At 31.1% G+C, this 22,439-nt stretch overlaps 2 protein-coding genes across 3 annotated transcripts; both read right to left on the bottom strand.

The window, feature by feature from the left end:
* Positions 1-919: 919 nt before the first annotated feature.
* On the bottom strand, positions 920-16,089 carry LOC121122036 (uncharacterized). 2 transcript variants are annotated; one of them, XM_040717044.2, is made up of 7 exons: positions 16,004-16,089; positions 9,883-10,042; positions 9,573-9,825; positions 9,190-9,499; positions 4,311-4,436; positions 1,450-1,725; positions 920-1,378 (listed from the first exon to the last, which is right to left on the bottom strand). In XM_040717044.2, the coding sequence occupies exons 2-7, from the start codon at positions 10,030-10,032 to the stop codon at positions 1,033-1,035; spliced, it is 1,461 nt and encodes a 486-aa protein (XP_040572978.1). In that variant the 5' UTR covers positions 10,033-10,042; positions 16,004-16,089; the 3' UTR covers positions 920-1,032. The 2 variants fall into 2 exon arrangements, with proteins under 2 accessions (XP_040572978.1, XP_071746140.1); XM_071890039.1 differs by lacking the exon at positions 16,004-16,089 and adding an exon at positions 11,663-13,041.
* On the bottom strand, positions 10,596-12,949 carry LOC121122035 (uncharacterized). The gene has a single exon (XM_040717043.2). The coding sequence runs from the start codon at positions 12,947-12,949 to the stop codon at positions 11,714-11,716; it is 1,236 nt and encodes a 411-aa protein (XP_040572977.1). The 3' UTR covers positions 10,596-11,713.
* Positions 16,090-22,439: the final 6,350 nt, after the last annotated feature.

Raw genomic sequence — 22,439 nt, forward strand, 5'->3', positions numbered from 1 at the left:
TACTATTTCAGGTACAAACGATCAAATTTTCAAGTTTATAGTTCCAAACGTTTAATTCAATTTAATGACCGACGGTATTTTTTTTCACTCGTAATTAAAATTAGGGAGTAGGGATAAAATTTTGATTTTTTTTTAAATGTTCCTGTACAAGAAATAGTCTAAATTATGTAACAATTTAAACCTTATTAAATTTCCAATAAAATGATGTGTAAATCAAAACTGAAGTTCTTTCTTATCAGTAGATATGACTACCTAAAGCCAGGAATGCATCTAAAAGTGTGAATTTTCGATTCGGTTTCTTACTTGAGAAATATTTTTTAAACGGCCATAGCACAAAAGCTATGGAAGAAACAATTGATCAACTACTTTCTTTTTAAAGCCCTGGACAGTATCTATCCTTTGAACATAAATAATGATTTTTTTAATGGACATTGTAGATTCTATAGGTCTACAAAATTGGGATTTCAACAGTTTTGTCACGGAAAAAATGTCATTTTTGGGGAAATTGGTCACAAATTCAAATTTCTTGGATAAAAAACACAAGATTCAAACATAAAAAATCATAATCGAATACATTTTTACCCTAGAAAAGACATATTAAACAATTCTCAAACCAGGGTCAAATCTTCAACCTTGTCATATAGGTGTTCGCGTCTAAACTGAATCATCCTTTAAATTTTACGCGATGCACATATTCGTGATTTTATTGAGTTGAAATTGGTTTATACTTCGAGGCAAGGGTCTTGACTAGTTTATACGCGTACACATCTATACAATAAAGTAGACTGTGAAGATTTCAAAAACCACAAATCACCACAACCAAACTATACTAAATAAAGTTCGTTATTTACTTATTTGCTACCCTTAATATCCTTAAATTATTCAAGCTAACTGGCAAAAAAAGTTAAATTAGCAAGACTTACATTGAAATTATATTTGTCAGTATGGATATGTAATTATTTTGTGTCACTTTATTAAAAAAATATAAAATCTTCTTAAAAATCCGATTTTCTTTTGATTTTACTGCATAAGTCATTGTATTATTGCCTCTTGACTTGATACCTTGGCTTTTATTGGTAAAATATATTCTGTTCTCAAGAAGAACTCTATTATTTCATGAAATGTTGTCAATATATTTATATTCGTATCATATCCATAATAGAAAAAATCGTTCCTTCTAGCGTTGGACTCCTTTCTGGAAAATGTTGTCCAGTAGGTTAGTAGATCCATGTAAATTAAATGAACAGTTTCTGCAGATCTACCATTTTTCAATAAATAATCCATCAAAAACAAGTGAAGACCATGCTTTTCAAAGTCCCCAAACTTTGTCATTCCCTTGTTATTCGAGTACAATAAAGAAAGGCCTTCATAACTTGACCTATAAAAATATTTAAACAAACATAACTTTTAATATCTAAAACTACAGCCAATATTTTTGCAAAATATTACTCATAGTAAGATTTGGCTATTGCCAATGTTGGCCCACAAATTATGGGATGGAAAAAACTTAGATTTGAGTATTTAGGTAATTTCATGACTGTTTTGACTGAGTTATTTGCGAGATAAAGTTCTTCAAAGCCATCAGTTTCGCCTATATTCATTTCATGGATTTCATCACCAACTTCTCCTTTCCACGGTTGAATATTAATCTCATCACATAAGTCCTGAAGCTCATCAGTGTCCATATATTCCACAACTAAAATACGATCTTTGAAAAGTTGATATCTACAAAGTAAAAAAAGTATTACAATGTTAAAAGTATAAATAAATGACAATTTGCTGCTTCTAAAATTTTTTATTTTTTATTTGTTGATAACAAAGATGCACACTGAATTTAAAGCAGAAATTTCCTCTCAATGCCCGTTTTAGTTAGCATGGGATAATAATTAAGTAAATGTTTGTGACTCACGCCTCGTGTCTCAAACAGTCCTTTAAGTCTGCAGAGCCAATTACCCGAACTTATTCTTATGTAGTTAATTTACAGTTTCATCTTTATTCGAACAATAAAAATGACAACTAAGAAACCATATACAGGATATCATTTTTAGAAATTTTACATCAATCATCGCGTTAAGGTAAGTTTCCACATCAATTAGACGTGTTTACCTCGCAACGTGTTTTTATATTGGCACTTTATTTCTACAAGCCTTACATAATATTATCTCCCAACTTCAAAAATTATCCATTAAAAAACATAAAAATTCTGGGATTTTAATGGTTTTTGTTTGTAGAAGAGGAAAGGCCATAAAAGAAAAAATGTGTAAAATTGGCATTTTTTAAATTATTATTTTTTATTATCCATCTTCTGGAGCACAGTCCCTATCACTCTTTTCAAGTCATTGCTAAGCTTGAACGGTATTTTTTCACATCAAGAAGCAGTGTAAAATTAAAACATGAATTTTTTTTTATACATTATTTTGGGAATAACAAAAGTAGCATCACACTTAACACAATAACTCACAAAATAAAGAACAGATGGTGATTAAATTTTGACAGCTGTTTTTGGAAGGTTGGTACTAATTGAAAATGAGGTGAATAAAAGAAAATAATTTTAATATTTATTAGGCTATTTTTATAAAAATAGTTATTCAGGTTGCGTGACTATATTACAATATTATTCCGAGAGAGAAAATTGAATCGGTAATTTATCTATCAATTAGTCAATGATTTTGAATATGAAGCATCTACAAACTTGTTTTAATCCCCTTATATCTAAATTTTTATCATCTTAGTACATACTATTGTTGGAAAACGCTTGAAGAGTTTAAATTTATTTTACCTTCATTTTGATGCATGGTGTAATTGATACAAAATATATATTTAAATTTAGGAACCTAAAAAACCTTTATGATTTATAGATCGATTATACCTTGTGGAATAAGGCCTATTTTTAAATGAATCTCGTGACACTGGAATAAAAGTGCAATAACTCCATTTTTGTCTAATGAGATTTTAGGTACACAATAATGTACATACTATTATCCATATTAGGTAAATACTATAAGGAATAAGTATGTAATATGAACACTTGATAAAACCTGGGATATAGAAGTGTTACATAGTTATGAATATTTAAATTTTGTATAAAAATACTTATGAAATATCCCAATAAACGTCATATTTGAAATATGCATAAAGAAAATTGAATTGAAATTTGTGAGATGAGGATATAAAATTGTCATTTGGAGGAGGGGAGAATTTGTAAGTACATAATCGATAATCATATTCACATATATGTAAACATTAGGGTTAGATTGATCTTGAGACTCACTTCGTAATCAGAAAAGTATGTATGACAGCTAGAACGTATAATACTTTCATATACTAAAGAATTATACGTTCTAGCTACATAATTCCTGCTATAAACCTAAGGCATAAAACTTCAACATCTGAAATGGTGTAGTTGATAGCTACGTCATTTAAGCTGTTGCAGTTTTTAAAAAAAAGGCCGATAAAGATACTGAGCCCTAGGACTGACAAAATTAGTCATGACTAGACTGATATGACTGCAGTCTTTTTTTTTTTTTTTTTTTTTTTGACTGATCCAACTCTAATGAACAATATTTGAAAGTATTTTGCTAATTATATTTTCTACATTCTGTAAAATTAATATATACAAAAATATACACATAAAACGAAAGCAGAGACCTATAAATCATGTGGCCTCTATAGTAAAAAAATTAATCAAATGAAAATAATCTGAAGCAACCATGAATATCAAGATCATATGAAAATGCCAAATGCTGCAAAATTTTGGTGCTTTTACGCATTCAACTGAAAACCAATAGGTTGTACTTCAATTAAACATAATCTATTTTTTTATTATTTAATACTAGATTTAAGAGATTCAGTAATATTATAAATAGGCCTAAAAATAGTGTTTCTATTCCGCTACAGTTACTTTTAATTATTAAAAATGCAAATAATTGTTTTGAAGAAGTTTTGGAGGCAGTGATTTTGTATCCTAATACAGTAAATTATGTATTTAAAATACATAGATTTTGAGTCATTAGAAACGGATGCATGGCGAAAGACTTGATTATTTTCATATTAAAGAGTTATTTGCTTTCTACTTTAAAAGTATTAATAACAATGCTTTATTGAACGTAATTACTGTTTCTTAAATTTTTTTTTTTATTTAAAGCTATTATATATGTACAGAAAATCATCTTCACCTATTAATTGAAATATATATATTATACACCTACATATTTACAATAAAACTGCTTTAAAATAATAAAGCTTTAAAATAATAATTAAAATAAATCTAAACATGCGATCTAAGATATATTTATGACTCAGAGACTTACTTTAAATTGTCCTCCAAACCAAAATTGCAGAGTATGGCATGGATTTCCCGACTCTTCAATGCGTTGTGTATGAAAGATTCAATTTTTCTATCTTGAATAGAAACAAAATCCGATAGATCCATTGTTCTAATATATAAAAATAGAATATTATACCAATATTTATTTTTATTTATTTTGTTTTTTGCCCACTAATATTTGAACTATGTGTAAATAACTTTATTTTAATAAACTGTTATATTTTTAGCATTAACTTTTTTTTAAATGAAATTAGATATGCAATTTCTAGCTTTAAAGTTTGGTTAGGTATAAATTATAACTAGAGTAATTCTCTATTTACCAGTGAAATATGTACGAGAATAAGTAAAGTGCCTGTAATTCAAAATTTCCTTTGCAGAAATTATTGAATATATTTTATCCATGATAAGGGATTAATTTTTTATTTATCAAATAAATATAAACACGACATAACATATAATGTACACTACTGAAAGCTAATTGAAGGTATTTTTATATACACCATTTTGCAAAGAAAGTTATGTGTACCAACATTATGGATAGTGTATTCACTATTCATGAATAGAGAGGAAGTGTCTTTCACTTTTTCATGTTCTATCTATAAATGAATATGCCATTTACAATATTCATAAGCCAAAAAAAAAATATGCAAAAACTGAGAGATTACTTACAAGTATTCACAACATCTCTAATCACAAAAAGTTGAATGGTTTTACTATTCATGGAGCAAAACAGTCTTGCCCGTTGAACTAATGTATAAGACCTTTATTTTATTTAAAGTATTTTATTCATTTTAAAAGTTAGTAGTCGTAACCAAAGCTATATGGCAAGTGGGAAAACAAAGACCAGAAGAAGGCCTGCCAAGTCCATTACCCGAGTATTGATGCTCTGTAGACGTCCGTTAATCAGCAGTGGAGGATCATTAAAAAGGACTACGTTGCCAATGTGTGCAAGGGGTTCCAGAGGCGGTTGGAGCCCATCATTGAGACTGATGGTGGTCAGATTCATAATTAATGTACATTTTTATAGTAATAATATTATAAAATAAAATTTCCTATGTACAGCATCATCCTGATCAATTATGAGTATTTTAATGACTACTTAGAGGCAGGTCTCAGTACTTTTTCTACACCCGGTATGCTTTATCATCCAAATTGAAAAGGATTACAGAAGAGACCAAAACTTTCCGCTACAAAGTTCCTCAAAATCTGATGAATCATTGAAGGACTTGTTAAATCAATCTTTTTATCAAATAATTCACTTTTAAGGATAAAAGACATAATTAATAATAGAGGATCGAAAGTTAAAAGTTTATACATAAGTTCCCTCATTGAATTACTACCAATTTGCGTATTTTTGTGAAACACTGATTCATTTACTTGGTTATGGAATAATAAATAAACCAAAAATCGATAAGCAATTTTTTGGTGTGTGTTCACTAACCAAATATACGGCTAATAGTGTTGTAAGCTCATTAAATTTGAATGAGCACTCATTATTATCATGACAGGGCCATACAATTCCTTTTAACCGAGCAACATGAATATAAGGAATTTTAATTAAATGAGCAGTAATTTTGATATCAGAAACAAAAATATTTCATCAACTAACATTCAAGCCCATTTCAAGGACTTGGAATTGACATTTCAGGGTCATTACAGTACTCTTTAGAAATAAAGACTTATAAATTATAATCTATATTCCAAACATGGTTATTTTGAAGGGTTGAAGTATTTTGGGTGTACGACTAAATTTGTTCAACACAACAGAAAGTTAGAATCATTTGTCTCAAAATTAAGCTTGGATTAAATTTGTATTCCTTGACAAATTACCGTCAATCAACAAACTATTCTGTTTAATAATTATTTGGAGACGCCGTAAATTGCACTTAAACTATCAAAAATTAATCATTACAATAAAATAATTAAAAATGAAAGACCATATCGGGAATAAATGAAGTGACATACATACATAAATCAAACGAAGGCTCTAAATTACGCAGTTAACATTTTTGAGTGTATCAAATAATCCAATAAATTTGATTACAAAGGCTATAACTAACCGAAATATGTTCATGAAATGTATGAATAATTAAATATATGATTGGAATTTTTTCACTTTCTTGATTTTTGTTCAAGAAATCAAGAAAATGAAATGCATTTCATATGTCAAAACAAAATTAAGAAAGGATGATTTCTCCAAAAAATTGTGTGTGGATTACATTAGAATTCTTCGACGAAATATCGTCAATTTCTATCAACAAATTATTCTTATGAATCATTTAAAAGTCTTGTAAATTGTACTTAAATGAGCCATTACGATAGAAAATGAGATTTTATTTGAAAGGTCATATTGGAACCAATATAAGCTAAAATAATGGGATAAATGAACAAATCCACAAATTTGAATACAATGCCTATAATTGACTCAAATATGTCTGTGAAGTATTGGGATGTATGTACGAGGTCGTTTGAAAAGTCTGTGCAAAGTCCAAGAGGTGTCACTACTGGTAAGTATCGGGGTTATGTTTAGTAAGTAGCATCTCTTGGAAGAACACACACAAAGTTTCAGTCAGATCGGGCATTTCTTTCTGAGTGGCATTCGTTGGAATAGAGGAAGTGGAGTGATTTTCAAAAAATGCACTAAAAATAATTTCGTGTGTTGATTAAACATTACTTTATGAAAGGTAGACCGCCTAGGGTCACCAAAAAGAAGTTTGATAAACATTATGGGGACTCTGCACCTTCGATTAGAACAGTTTTATCAGTGGCTTCAAAATTTTCAGGGTAGCCATATGGTACAAATGACGCTGAACGTTCTGGACAGCCTGTTGAGGTTACTACTCCAGAAATCGTTCATAAAATCCATGATTGTTGATGGATGAAAGAAAAGTGAAGGTGTGTGAGATTGTTAGTGCTGTAAGCATCTCGAGTTGGAATCCTATTTCCATTGATTTTGTGACCACAACTGCTGACGTGTGACTTTTTTGTGGGCCAATCGTTGGCTTTTTTTCTTGTACCTCGGTTTTCAAACGGTCTAATAACGATGAATTAATTATATGCAGTGTAATAGTTTTACCCTTTTCCAAATAGTCAATGAGGATTATTCCTGCGAATCCAAAAGATAGTCACCATAATCTTTCTGTTTGATTCCTCGATTCAAACGAATGCCAAACAGAAAGAAATAGACCGATCTTCTTTTTTTTATTTTTTGAAAAAAGAAATTTTTTATGTTCAGCTGCATAATTTGATCGAATGACCTTTTTTCGAATATTTTTCAATTTTTGTATGTAATTTGCACTTTCTATGGGGTTGGATAATATTGTGACGATTTTGCTAAAAAATACTACTTGAAGTGAGAATGGCTTAAACACTAAGCAGCCTACAAGTTAGACATCCCAGCTCTACCCCATTGAGCACACTCACTCGTAAATAAAAGGATATTGATAATAGCTTTAGAAAATAATCAACACTTTTCAGGTTACGAAGAAAAACAACACACACCCTAAAATGCTTAAGATTTAAACTCTGGCTATATTTTTTTATTACTTGTATAATTATTAAGTATGTATGGTATACAACTGAGTTATCAATAGGATAGAGTGCAAAAATTAAAATCTTTGTTTTTTAGATATGAACACGGATCCTATAACATAGGGGGAACACTCATTTAGTACAAATGAGCTCAGAATCCAAACTGATCTCAGTTTTTCTCTCAGTCATCTGAATTCATATATATCTGGGATCATAGTAATTCGGGACTATTATAATTTTTTTAAACTTTTTTTTTGACTAGCTGTGAATTTTTGATTTTTTTTTTAAAAAAAGAATTAATTTTTGGATTTCTTTTAAAATAAATTCCAAAAACCAAGACCCTATCCAAGATATAACCCTATGGACACCCCTGTCATTGAAGCTAAAAATGAATTTTGCTGTTAAGGGAGTACTTTGGTTAAATTAATATCTCACAAGAGGTACATCACTAGAAAAGGGTTGAGAATCCCTGGAATAGAAGATATTTTTTTCTAATTCTCTTACTTTTATCGGCTCTAATCGATTCAAAAAATGACCATAATTGCATGACTCTAACCATTTTTAGGGATTTTCAATAAGTAGCACTTTAATTAAATTATAATATCAGTTTTGATCATTGGAATAAAGTACTATTCAATGTAGGTGTTCATTTTTTTTTTTCTCAACTATTAAACCCCAAAATGGCGTTGCCTTCAATCATGATGCAATGTATGACGTCCTTGAAAAAGCTCTATTTACCTATATATTAGCAATGTATAAGATGTTACTTAATCAAATATAACTTAAATTAAATTTTTTGTACTTTAAAAAAGTATATTCTCACTGCTAACATAGTTTTGTTGAATTCATTATTATTATAAACATAAATAAATACTAAATTGTGTTGAAAAAAAATTATTTAACAAATTATTTTGAGCCGATATATTTAATATTGGGGGACTGGGAGCCCGTGTTTCCTACGCCACTGATATGGATATAAGAAATTCATTCTAATTAATAGTCTAATACTGCTCACATATCCATACAATCTAATTATTTAAATTGCATAGGTTCTATTTGTTTTTATATTTTGAGAAATACAATTATAACTTAATTATATTCGATTATTGAATAATAAATTAGTAATTCATTAGAACTATATACATACATTATACATATTTAGGCTCAAATCTATGTACACAAATATAAACTATAAAGTTGGAATGCAAATAAAACTCCTATGAAACTTATTTTCTATGTGGAGTGAAACAAAGTACATAAATTAACCCATGAACAAAAAAAAAGTTGTAAACCCATAAGTACAATTATTCATTTTAAAAATGAATACTTACTTTTTATTTGTAGTAATTGAAATTTTTTGAGTACTATCATTGCCTTCTTCACGGATCCATACAATGAAATTCTTTGGATCTATTTTCATAGGATTAGAAAATGTGTGGTCAAGAAGGTATTTCCTTACTAAATGTAAAACTCTCGAAGAAGCAATTCCTTCATATTCGATCAATATACTTTTAGATGCAAACTTTTTTAAGGGTATGCTCCGCTCATAAATGTATAGAATATTATCAATCAGGTACTGTGAGACGCTCTCTGAAAAACGAGAACTGAAAAAAGACGATAGAATTTTACAAGGGTCCATGGCTGAAAAAGGAGTTCAAAGGTATTAATAGTGGTTTAAGATAGATAAAAATTTGCAATGTTTTCAAGTTCTCACGAATAAGAGATTCTTTGATTGGGTTTGAATGAAGTAGGGGTAAAAATCCCTCTTTGATTTTGACCATTTCTCTCAGAGTATGGACTTTAGACAGATACTCAATTTCTTCGATTTTATACAAAAAATAGTTAATCAATAAAAGAACTGTTTTGCTTCCATCTCCATACTGTTCAACGTGATTCTTGAGAAATTTTGATAGTTGTTTGTAAATAGGATGTTTCCCTTCAAAAAGACTGAGGATATCCTTTCCACTCTTGAAGAGATAAAGTATTAAGATAATCAAAGAGTTCCATATTATTTACTTTCCTACCTTAACTATTTTCATGCTGGATGGAGATATTATCTTGACGAGTATGGCTCCTTTGTGAGGTCCAAAGACTGCGTCAATTAAAGGGATCAAATCCTTTATGAGCTCAGAGATGGCTTTCTTAGTTAACTTTAAAGTTGAAAACCCTTTCATCTTCACGGCCCTTATAAGAAAAGGATATTATTCTCTAGAAAGCTTTTACATACAAAGATTTTGCATGTTTTGAAATATGTACAAAGAAATGAATATTTAATAATATATATTTACCCTTTTGAGAGTTTTATACAAATAAATAAAACAATTTAAAACGATTTGATTTATTTTTACCTTTTTGAAAGGTAAATAAATAAAATCTATGTTACAAAAAGAAAAAAAACCTCCTCTTTTCATTGATTAATAATGATACAGTATATTTTCACACGAGATATTCATAGGGATATGAGTAGACAGGGAACTTAATGATCCCGTGTTGTTGCCTGATACAAACGAATATAGTAAGTTGATTTTTTTGGAGCAACAGGCAAAGTGGGGTATTGTCTAATGGACCCTTCCCTATTCTCCATATCGTTTTTCATGGGTTTTGTGGAGTATGATTTTATAGTTAGACAGTGACTTTTTGTCCGACACTACCCCTGAAATCGACGGGTATTTTAGGGATATTTCTACTTTGCCCGTTGCTTTACCAAAAATTGACCTAATATAATAAGTTTAAAACATTTGCATTTAATCTATTTATTATTATCAATTGCAGTTATTAGGAATGAAGATCTTAATTGAATTTCTTTTTTTACATATGTTGTGTACAAGTTGCAATTTGTTCAAGGAGATGAACATTTTAAATGAAGGATTTTCATTACTTCAGATAAAGATCATGCAAAAAAATTGATAATGTATGATCGATATATATTAATCAGGACTATTTCAATATAAATTCCTCAAATATGTATAAGTATTGTGTGGGACATTATAAAGTTTAAATGTATACAGTTATATTACTCAATAATACATAATAAAGACAAAATTTGAATGGATGAAAATGAAATAATAGTATCCATGTTTGGTTAGTCATTCGAAAGACTCCAAAGTTCACATCAAATAATGGGTTTTAAGTCGAAAAATTTGTAACTTGTACAAATTTATTATACAAGTTACAACTTGTACACAATATGCATAAACAATCTTAAATAAGATTATTTTTGTCAAAAAATGAACAGATTTGTAGAAATTTTGTAGAGCAACACAGTATATAATTGATCAATTATGAATGTTTTTATTGATTTTTTATGCATAGAAATGTCTTTGGAGTGAGAAAGAAGTGTTTTACATTGTAGCATGGGCTATTTAAAGACTTCAAATAAAATAGTATGTCATAAGGATGAGATATATAGAAAAAAATTAGGAGTAGAAAGGTCCATTGATTCACTGATTTATTGGGAGATACGGTTATGATACAAAATTTGAATACAAATTGCCTATATATGAAACTAAACATATATATTGGCAGGAATTAATTACCTACTTAAATTGGTTCTATAAAAATAAACATTACGAATGGATACAAATCATGTCAACAGAAATAGTCAAGAACAAAAGTAACAAAATATTTTAACGAAAAACTACTTTTAGGTAGGTAGGTAACTATCATATTCATAGATATGGTTATATTCCTAATACATATATGCACTCATGTTTAAAACAAGACAATCAAAAATAATAGATGACTTCACGGAAGCAGCACCATTTGAATCATAATGTATGTAATAATAATCTCAAAAAGAAGTACGAGTCTTTTTCTGTCCTTTTATGATCCGAAGCTACTCAGCCTCAGATGCTGTTATTTCAATTTCAACTTAGAATAGCTTTTGAGAGAGTAGGATTTTCTAAAATGATCCCCCCCGGATTCATCGAAGAATCCATCAGAGTCACCTCCACAACTCGTAAAGGAATTTTCTAATGAATCCTGGTTGTCAAATGAGACGGATCTGATGATGTCATCTACATTATCAGGCCTACAGATGGGATTACTAATGGATGAAGGAAGAGGTAGAACGGCGTTGGGAGACGGGCCCCTTCTTCTTACATCAGAAGTTGAGGGTGAAGGAGGAGAGGTTTGTGTGCTTGACTCTTGAATGGGCACAAGCTCTCTAACGATGACTTGTCGTTCCTTTTGACTTCCTGGCCTTCTTTTGGCAGAATGGTACTGCATTTTGAGAATGGCTTCCTCTCGCTTCTCATTAAGAGACTTTTTATAGTCTTGGAGCTTTGCCGGCGTTAGTTTTGGGATATCTATTTTTGTATCCTGAGCAGGTGGACAGCACTGTTTTGAAGGATTACAGATGGAAAAGACGCCAAGGCGGCAGAATGCATATAAAACGAAAACGATAAATATAAAGAGTGGAATAAGACTCAGTAAGACTTCCCGCTTGGCTCTTTTTAAATTGAGCTGAGTGATGGCGATACTCGGATCGACGGTGGATATCCAACAGGGAAAAGTCGTATTGATGGGACCATAGTCATAGAAAAACTTTTCACAGTTTAGCTCTGGAGGATATCCACATCCACGAACATTAGGATACAGTCTAGTCTCATTAGGTTTTTCGAGATCAACCTCCTGTCTGGAGGAGTTGACCTCAACGAGTATTTTCCAACAACGATAAATCTCTTTGGTGCATCCGAGTCGACATGATGTCCATGAGCAGTTATTGATACCAATGAGGAAATCCCCTCTTATTGTGCGACACTCTGCAGCTTTGAATTTCAGAACAAGAGTAAGGAGAGCAGGATCAATGTACCAAATGGCTGCAAAAATGAAAGAAATGATGGAGAGTCCTGCCACACCCCAAACAAATCCCATTTCTATATCTAGAAGCCATTTCCCGATCCTTTTGATTAACTTTCTAATCATTTTGTGGCAAAAAGATCCCTTTTTCTCAGAGGCATGTTTCTTGGAGTTGGAGGAAGGGATATGGGAAATCTGCCGAGGAAGTTCCTTAATTGCTGTAGAAGAGGAAGAAGAATTAAGGACTGGATTTGTCTCTTTTGAAGGTCTACAATTAAATTTGGAATTCATTTTCCTTTTTGTAGTAGCTCTGCTGCTCTGGTAGTCGTCGACAAAGGTTGGCAAAGAGACTTCATGGTTATCATGAACGGTGCTTAACTGCCGTGAAAGTCATATCCTTCCGTTATATATAAAAGAAGAAAAAAGTACAATAATAAAAAAAGGCCCGTGTTCCTTTCTAACATTTCAAAAAAAAAAGAAGTTGCTCTCTGTATATATAACTTTCAAAGGCATCATAAAAAGGGAACATTGGTATATATATATATATATATGTATGAAGCCCAGGTAGAAAGGCACCAAGCATTCTCTCTCCGTGCAAGGGTAAAAATAAAATTATATAATAATAAAAACAACAATAATAATAAAATAAACCTTCCTCCCATAGCAAAATAATAATAAAAGGTGGAGAGGAAGAAAAACAGCAGAGAAGTAAGAAAAAGAAGAAAAGTGGTAGATGAATTGATGAGATTAAAATCAATATTCAAATCCATTAAGATGAAAATTTATATACATACATTGATATATATATATATATAAATAAATACATCCTTATAAACCACTACTCACGAGAGGTGCTCCAATTCCCCCGTTCATAGCATCATCATGGTTGGGTTGTACAATATTAATGCACCTACAACCAGCGTGCGGATTTTTAATCCTTACAAAGACTAATCTTATTTCTTTCGTGACATTTATTTCAAAATGTTTGAAATACAAAGGACTCCTTGATGAATCAGCTGCTATATTTATTACTTGCATTTTTCTCTCCAGTCTAAGATGAGCACGGAAAGAGGCAACAGATCTCCCCACTTTTTCGTGCGGGGATGAGTGTAATAGAGACAGGAGGAATGACAGATTTATTGCAATAAATAATGACGAAGAAATGAGTAGGCTTCTTACAACCACCAAGAAACCAGCAAGCGAAATGTCTGTGGGTTTTGGAGCATCCAACGGCGCCGAGGCTCCCTTCATCTGCCTCACACTATGAATTTATGTGTTCCTGAGAGCAAATTTCATCTCATAGGCGAAGGCAATATTTCCAGATCGAAATGTTGTTCTACAGCAGGACAGAGCCCCTACACACACGACAAGAGTTGTACGGAATTTTATCAAGAATAATATGGACTTCACGTACAATCAGATTCAGCCCCCATACATCTCACATTTATTCTTCACCCCAATATCGACAACTTAAGGCCTTCCGCTGAGGAGTACTGGGGCACCAAGCAACACATAAAGACGTGCTGCCATTCCTTTAGGAGGAAGTTAACAGACCACCTCATCGAGGATGAGGGAGATGACATTGAGTTAATTAGCTATTTATATGTATGAGTATAAAATTTTAAAAAGAGGTTCATTCAATTCGAACATGTTGTCTACGAAATACATCTGGTTGAAGTTATTGCATTCATTTGTAAAGATTGAAAATATGCAGCCGGTGTGTATGTAGTAGAGAGGAACAAAGACCATGGAAATCATAAATAATAATCCATGGCTGTGAATATGTTTATATCATCACGTATTTACATAAAGATTTTGTCAAAAGAATATGATTACGAATTAATATGAAAGCAAGTGAGGGAAATAATGTAGAATTCATTTATCAGTTTGTTTAGGTCTTGTGAAGTAAAAACGTTGGATTAGCTCAGGGAATATTTCTATGAGATTCATTAAAAGAAAGAGAGAGTTACGACCTTTCTCAATACATATATATATATACATAGTAAATGGAAACATCATGGAATAAAATAAATCAATAAATCATTTGAATTTCTTGAAAACCACATAAATAAAAATAAGTCGACACACATCTCCGGTTTTTGAAATTATTTATTATTTCACATTATACCTATACATATATTAAATCCTTATATTGAGTTTTACTTTGAGATCTTTGTATTTATATATGTGTGTGGAATTGATTTGAATTTAATGGCATAAGTGGCTCTTACTCGTGTTGTGTGTGGCTTTCAAATCAATTTTAAATATTATTTTTATTAGAAGCCCATCAACTTTTGGCAATATTAAATGGTGTTTTTTTTAAGAACTGAATTCAAAACATTCATAAAATAATGGTCTAATACTTAGTAAAAAAATTTTTTCAATAACAAAAATAAGTTTATTTTGGAAATAAAAACCCAGAGAATTGTGTCATGTCAACATAAAACAATCTTGAACAAAAATCAAGGAAAGTAGAGAATCCCAATTTATAAATTACTTCATATTTACATCCATACAAGGTAATATTTCATAGACATATTTGAGACAATTACAGGATCATTATTCAAATTTGTCGGATGAGTTAACATAGCCAAGAATTTTATCTATACTTTAGAATCTTCATTTGATTTAAGAGACTTATATTAGCCCCGATTTGGACCTTTCAAATATACTCTGTCAATTTATCATTCTTATATTGTATCTACTTTAAGAATGCAAAAATCTAGCTTTCTTTTGCGTTGCTAAAGAATGCAAAACTATTAATCCCTTTTAACTCATTAACAAGGAAAAATAATTTGTAAAGGTTTTTGAATGAAAATTTTTAATTTATCTAATATTGGTCTAAACAAAGGGAGTAAAAAATTTTGGGTCCAAAAATGGGCGTCTTTCCGTCGAGAAAAAGGCTGTGCTCTTATGATTACACATGGTAGATATGAATATATTGGAAACATTTAAAATAAGTGCAAAAAAGCATAATCAAATCTTCAACCAGCGTTACAAAAAAACTTACAGAACTTTATAGAAGATTATTCCAAATGAATTTTACTTAAGTATGATGTGTGGTTATGTTCAACATACATTTTAGAATAAGACATCTTCTCTTTTTGAAAAAAATATTATTATATACCGATGAAATTTATCGCAGATACTCTTTAGAGCATATGAGAGAACTATATATTTTCAATTTAAAAAGCTGATTTTTATGTAATATTGATTCAAGTATAATGAGAATTGTTGTGTTCGTATGATCACAATAGGCATTAATGGGCTAATACACTTTTAAAAAGGGTTAAAAACTGAATAAAAGAACACATGAAACAAATATCAAAAGATACAATTCCTTACCACAAATGAAAAGCCGGTTGTTTGAATTTATTTTCCAATAATGATATTTACTTATGGTTATACATTTGCTTTGTAAGAGCGTAAACATACGTAATAACTGATACCTGTCACCTGCTTTCCTTTAAGTAAAGCATGTTACGTTCTTCTTCTCTTCTTTTTTTTACCTCCTTACTCATTCTTCCTGACTGTAGGTACCTTGATAGGTTAGACATTTACAATCTAAAAACGTTCCTTCTTGCCTTCTAATCATTATTACTCCTTCGTTATAGAAAAAATTTATGTAACGTAGTTAGGGAACTGGGGTAAGATTTTACTCCAAAAATTTATTTATTTATTTCATCAATTTTATACTATCAAATATTAAACAAAATGTTAAAAATCAAGGCATTGCACAAAAATGTACCTTTTGTTTAGAAAAAGTATCCTAGGAATATTAGTTTGAGGTCTCCACAATATATATTTGTTATTATCGTAGTTTAAAATGTTAGAATTTCATTCTTGATAAATATTTCTATAAAATATTCATTATTTTGAACGAATTTTGAGTACAAAATAAATACTCATCAATTTTGAAGAGGTTTCATGTGATATTTAAAAATAACAGCTTATATTAACTTCAAAATAATTTATAGAAAAGCCATTACAGAGTCAGTTGAAATCTGAACACTTTGAATTTTAAACTTCAACCAGATATAATTGATTAATTAACAATAGAATTTCTACTAAATTAATGCTACAAATAGATGTGTGTCTGAGCTCTCTTTATCATTAATGTAGTAGGAATGATGGCTTCCAGGCGGCGGCGGAAAGCCTGGCACCTGCTTTAGATGTGAGCCTCTGTCATGGCGTCCTAGTGTTAGCTGACAGTGACTTTGAGGGGTTTGGATTACAGACACTGTACCCAAGAGTTATTGTCGAGGGGTTTCGCATCAGGTCTGTAAGGGACAAAAAGTTCCAAAAATTAGTTAAAAAGACTCATTCAATTAAGTCTTGCAACGGGAGAGATGGGTTTCTTTCATTATTGGTGTCAAAAGTGGCCTCTTTACCCTCACAAGGCTCTTTTTAACCACTTTTTTGATATTTCTCTAGACTGTTTGTTGTGAAACCCCAAGATCTCTTTCATGGGTCCTTGGGGACTTTAGGGGATTGGCCTGGGCTGTTTTCTTTAACTCCTCCGGATCCAGTTTGGCCTTTTTGACAGAGATCTTCTTCCTCGGCAACGTTTCAGACTGCCTGACGGCGTAGACGATGTTACTTGGGACGCGCAAATGCCTGGAGTGCACGAATGGAAATTAGTCGATCACGTTCAAGTATTATTTTCTCTAATTGTACGTAAACTAGAAGCTCAGGCTTATATGTTTTTGTAGCTAATTGTTTTTCCTATATATGAATGGATTTCAATAACTCAACCTCAATTAATTATTGAAGTAGTTAGTGTTCAGATTTCAATAGACCACCCGGTATTACAACAAGTAATGAATTTTGTTGTTATTGACTTTTTATGGGTTTCAGAAATTTACAAAAAAACATTTTATTTTAAATGTAATTTAAATGGAATTAGAGATAGCTTTATGAAATTCATACTATAAAAAATCCCATTTCTATAACAAAGGGGCACATAATAGTTCAATAATTATTGCATCACAAGGTGTGATGAACAATTTTTTTATCTCATTGTTTTCTATGAGTTACATTTCCATCAATTTATTTGTTGGACAAACAGAATATTTTAGAAATGTAATAATTCCACTTTTTTTCAATTCTATTTATTTTTTAAATATATGTCTTCCATCTACAAGGACTTCTCATCCATTTGTAATCTTGTATCACTTGCGAAACACGGGCTGGGAGTACATAAAATATAATGTTGTCTGACTACACTATCAATATCATATTATTTCTGGACAATTTTTAAACTGAATTACATATACGAGTATATATTTCGTAATATTAAAATCTTACATAGCATTTAATTCGATACTGTATTATGATATTACTTAGTAATATTCTTTTAAAAGTGTAGTTACTCATTTGTATATATATATATGATAGCCAAAATTTCTTGATAGAAATAACAAATGGCCCATACACATATATGCATATAAATACGACGAGAGGTCAACAAGAAATTATATTCCTGTCCTTTTGGAAACGGAGCATAGGTATTCATAACTTATTACTTCGTTTATTTATCAAAATGAATAAATTATGAAATAGCCATGAAGTATCAAGCGAGACGAGGGAATCGATAGCTGACAAAAAATACATAGGGTGTTTTTGTATTAGCGAGGTAATGCCGTGTTATATATCCTTCTAAATTCTATGTAACAAACTTCCTCAATAACAGCAGAAATGGACATATAGCAAAAGCATGAAAAAACAAATTGAGCACCTTACCACAGTCTTTGAAATAACCATTAAATATTATGCAACCCCTAGCTACTTGAAATTGGGCAGTGAATTTCCTGTCATCGGCAATCATTTTAGTGGAATTCATGATATAGCTTGTCCATTCGTCCTTTAAACTTAGAATACGGAGATATTTCCTACAAACAGTGATGGTTTCAGTAGATACTTTATTAAATGAATGCACAATATTTTCATAGGCCAATGAGTAAGCAGATAGTGTGTTGCTGATTTCCTTTACAAATGAAACAATAGCTTCCCTTTTGAGAAAATATAATCACATTTAACATCATGAATTGAAATTATGTTATTCGCCAATGCTTCCCTTTCTATGCTTATCGCATTTCATGGTTTTTAAAGAAATACCTCCTTCCCGTGTGTTATGTCGATTATCGAGTTGGAGTCACAAACTACATCCACAAAATTATGTGAGCTGCCCGGATATAAGAAGAGAATTGGACCACCTGCAGATTTATCATTTTCTATCCAAACAAAATCCACTTCAAAACCCTGCTTGAGGAAATACAAGACCTCGAACCAACATCCGGGTTCACAATTAAATGAATAAAATCTTCTTGTAAACTTTCGGGAAGATTGTAGAAATTGTAGCAAATCCATCTTCAAGTTGTTCCTTGCTTATTTTTAATGAATGAATGTATGGTTTATAAAATAACTTTTCTACCAACTTTTTTCTCCTTTATCGAATGCTCTCCGATTATTGGAGAAGAAATAGCCCTATATAAGATCTATAGAATTACGTGTGTGTTATATAAATAGATCCTTTTTTGTCAGTTAAAATGTATCCACACTGCTAATTTTTTATAGATCAAGCTGTTAAGTGAAGTCAACTCTCGTAACGTTACTTCGTGTTTGTCCCACTTAATCCCAAGAACTTCCAAATTTACTCGTATTACGTAACATCGAACTTAAGTGTAAGATATCAGAGTCCACTTACGAATTGGTAGTATTGCCGTTTTATACTTGTTGACTACTAGGCCAGACTTTATTTCAAACTTATTGAACCAACCCACGAGAATTTCAACCACTTCTAATGAGTTGCTTCTCCGATTTAACCTCTTCATAAGAGTCACATCATCTGCATATAGGTCAATTATTCTCCTGCCCGATCCTAGTTGAATACCAAATCCACCATAGTTCCTTTTGATAGTCTTAATAATCTGAGTTCTTCAATTGCCACAACGAAAAGCAAAGGAGAAACCGGGCATTTCTGTCGGCTACTTCTCTTAAATTCAATAGATTTACTCTCCAAACCACCTATAGATATTGTTGAAGCTCCATTTAAAAGTAGAGCCCTAATCAGATTATAAAATTTCTTACGCAAGATTTTCTTAACAGTCCTCATAATAAAAACATGCCTGGTAGAGTCAAATGATTTTTAAAAATCAAAAATATAATTGCACCATACATTAGACGTTCATTTACCGCACTTTATATTTAAAATTGGTTCCATTTGCTTGCCTAAATCTCCTGCAATAGTTATATATGCTTCATTAAGCAGTATTATGGGCCTCCAATGATTGAAGTCCGCTCTGTTATCTTTTCTGAAATAATAGCAATTATTTCCCAAGTCAACACTCTTGGAGGATGACCGTGTTTCTCTATAGATTTCCCAATAGACGTTAAATACAGCACCATTTCTTTATTTTCCATGACATCAACTTTTCCAATTATTCCATCAGACCCACATCCCTTAACGGATTTAAAGTTCTTGTCCATAAAATTTCCAATAATGTCTTCTGAAAAGATTGTGCCCTGTGTCTCTTTGCAAGGGAGAAGTTTTTTCTATCCCCTCCTACAAAATTTTGAAAGCACTCATGAAAATAGTACAAGATATCCTCTTTTTTTACCGGTCTTTTTACATCAACCATTATACCCTATTGTTGGAGGACCAAATTTTATTTCCAGCTTTTTAAGCCAAAAACTGAAATTAATTTCGCGTTCAATTTGCCTATTCTTCTCTTTATCAACTATATAATGCATTAAAAAAGTATTGATTGTCTCCCCTGCCTATGTCCTGACAAAAGAAGAACCTTGTGTCAGAATAACATTCAAGTTGTTATTAAATTTTTTTACTTTTTTTTTTCTTCTTCATTTTAGAAAATTTCTGGTGTTCACTTGAATAATATGAGCAAGTCGCGCGGCAATCTTAGAAGCAGATAATGCAGGATCATAATTTACTGTCAGTCTAATTTTTAAGACTTTGTTGAAAATCTTCATTCTCCAAGATCCAGTAAGGTATTTTTAATTATATACTCATGCTTGAAATCCTAATGAACGATGTAATGGTCAGATGTGGGCTCTGTGAGGTATTTTGCACTTGATGTTTTATCAATAAGGCTAGATGCAGTCATAACTAAATCAATTCTTGAAGCCTTGTTTCCTGTTCTCCATGAAATATTTTCATTCGGTGAAATTTTTCTAAGTAAATGAACCATGTTCATCTCCTACATTAATTTCTTTAAAGTTTTCAAGTTTGGATTACTAATCTTACTTAAATCCACATTTATATCACAAAAAATAGCAAGGGGGCAAGGATTTTCCTTATGGAAATTTATATAGGCTTGAAAAAAGGTCAACTCTCTCCCACTCGGACCAGACGCGTTAATTAAAAAGAATTCTGATTTTGCCAAAGTAATTAAGATCTTATGTAATTATTTTTTCCGTAAAATTATTTAGCGCAATTGGGAACATTTGACAATCCTGATACAAAAGTAAGAACTCCACGTTTTACACCAGAGTCTGTGTAGAAATAGCTAAAACAACTAGGGAGGTATGAAGTACATACACTTTCTTCCACATGAAGAGTAAACTAGACTCTTAATTGTCAGCAGACTGATAATATCTGGATTTAAGGTTAATAGTCTTCTTTTCATAAGAGAGTGTCAGACTTTACGCTCCAAAGACATTGGGATAACTTATATGATCGATTCCTATTTTTTTATTATTTTTTTTTTTTTTTTTTTACAGTATACTTTATAGTTGTTAAAAGTATGAATATTTACAATTACAAAGTCGTCCGTACACAGAAAATCCTGTTTCCTCTGCATAACAGTTATTCAGAAAAATTATTATCTTTTAATTTCTTCTCCAGGACTCTAAGAGATCTTTTGGGAATATATATTTATAATTCTGGGGCTTACATATCACAGAAAGCTTCTGAAGCACCTCTTGACGTTTCCTTAACACAAATTTCAAGTCCTCTCTCAGACGAATAGTGTGTTAGGCTTTAGATGAAGAGACTCCCTACTCGTCTATTCTATTTTTATCATTTTGCACATCCATTTCATTCCCTGCTGATAGGAGGATTGATTGCATTTCGGGAATTTCAGTACTCCCCTGTGAAGCAGATCCTTCTATATTTTTAAGAATCTCTTTAGCTTTCTCGTCACTATTTTCTGATTCATTAGTATTATCTCTTGCTCATACGTCGGGATTTCCAGTCTTTTCCTTTGAAGCAGATCTTTCCGTATTTTTAAAAATCACATGAACTTTCTCGTCACTGATTTCTGATTCATTAATTAGTATTTGCACTTTCATCATTTTCTTGAGAAACTTCCTCCTCTTGATTCTTTAGGTAATCTGACAGATTCTGATACTTATTGGGACAGCTTCTAGCAAATGACCAGTTTTATAACATTTTACACATGTCCTAGGTTGACCTAAATAGCTCATTCTGGTTTTGAAACTATGATTTAAAGAAATCCTGGTATTTCACGCTTAGGGATTACTCTTATGCTGAAATTACCATTATTTAAACCCTTCAATCTCCCTTCCTGAAAAACCTACGGTTTTGTACGATTGAAAACTTCTCTAATAAATGTACTTCTTCATTTTCGACATCTTTATGTGGGGAATGAATTATAACTTTTTTCCCAAAATAATGTAAAGTATTTAGATAATTATATTGAGGGTGAGATCCACTTGAGGATTCATTCATTTCCAGCTTTTAATTTCAAAAGAAATTAGCTTGCAAACTTACAAGGAATCACTAAAACAAATCTATTTTTTC

This window comes from Lepeophtheirus salmonis, chromosome 7 (assembly GCF_016086655.4).
Source record: "Lepeophtheirus salmonis chromosome 7, UVic_Lsal_1.4, whole genome shotgun sequence".
NCBI lineage: Eukaryota > Metazoa > Arthropoda > Copepoda > Siphonostomatoida > Caligidae > Lepeophtheirus > Lepeophtheirus salmonis.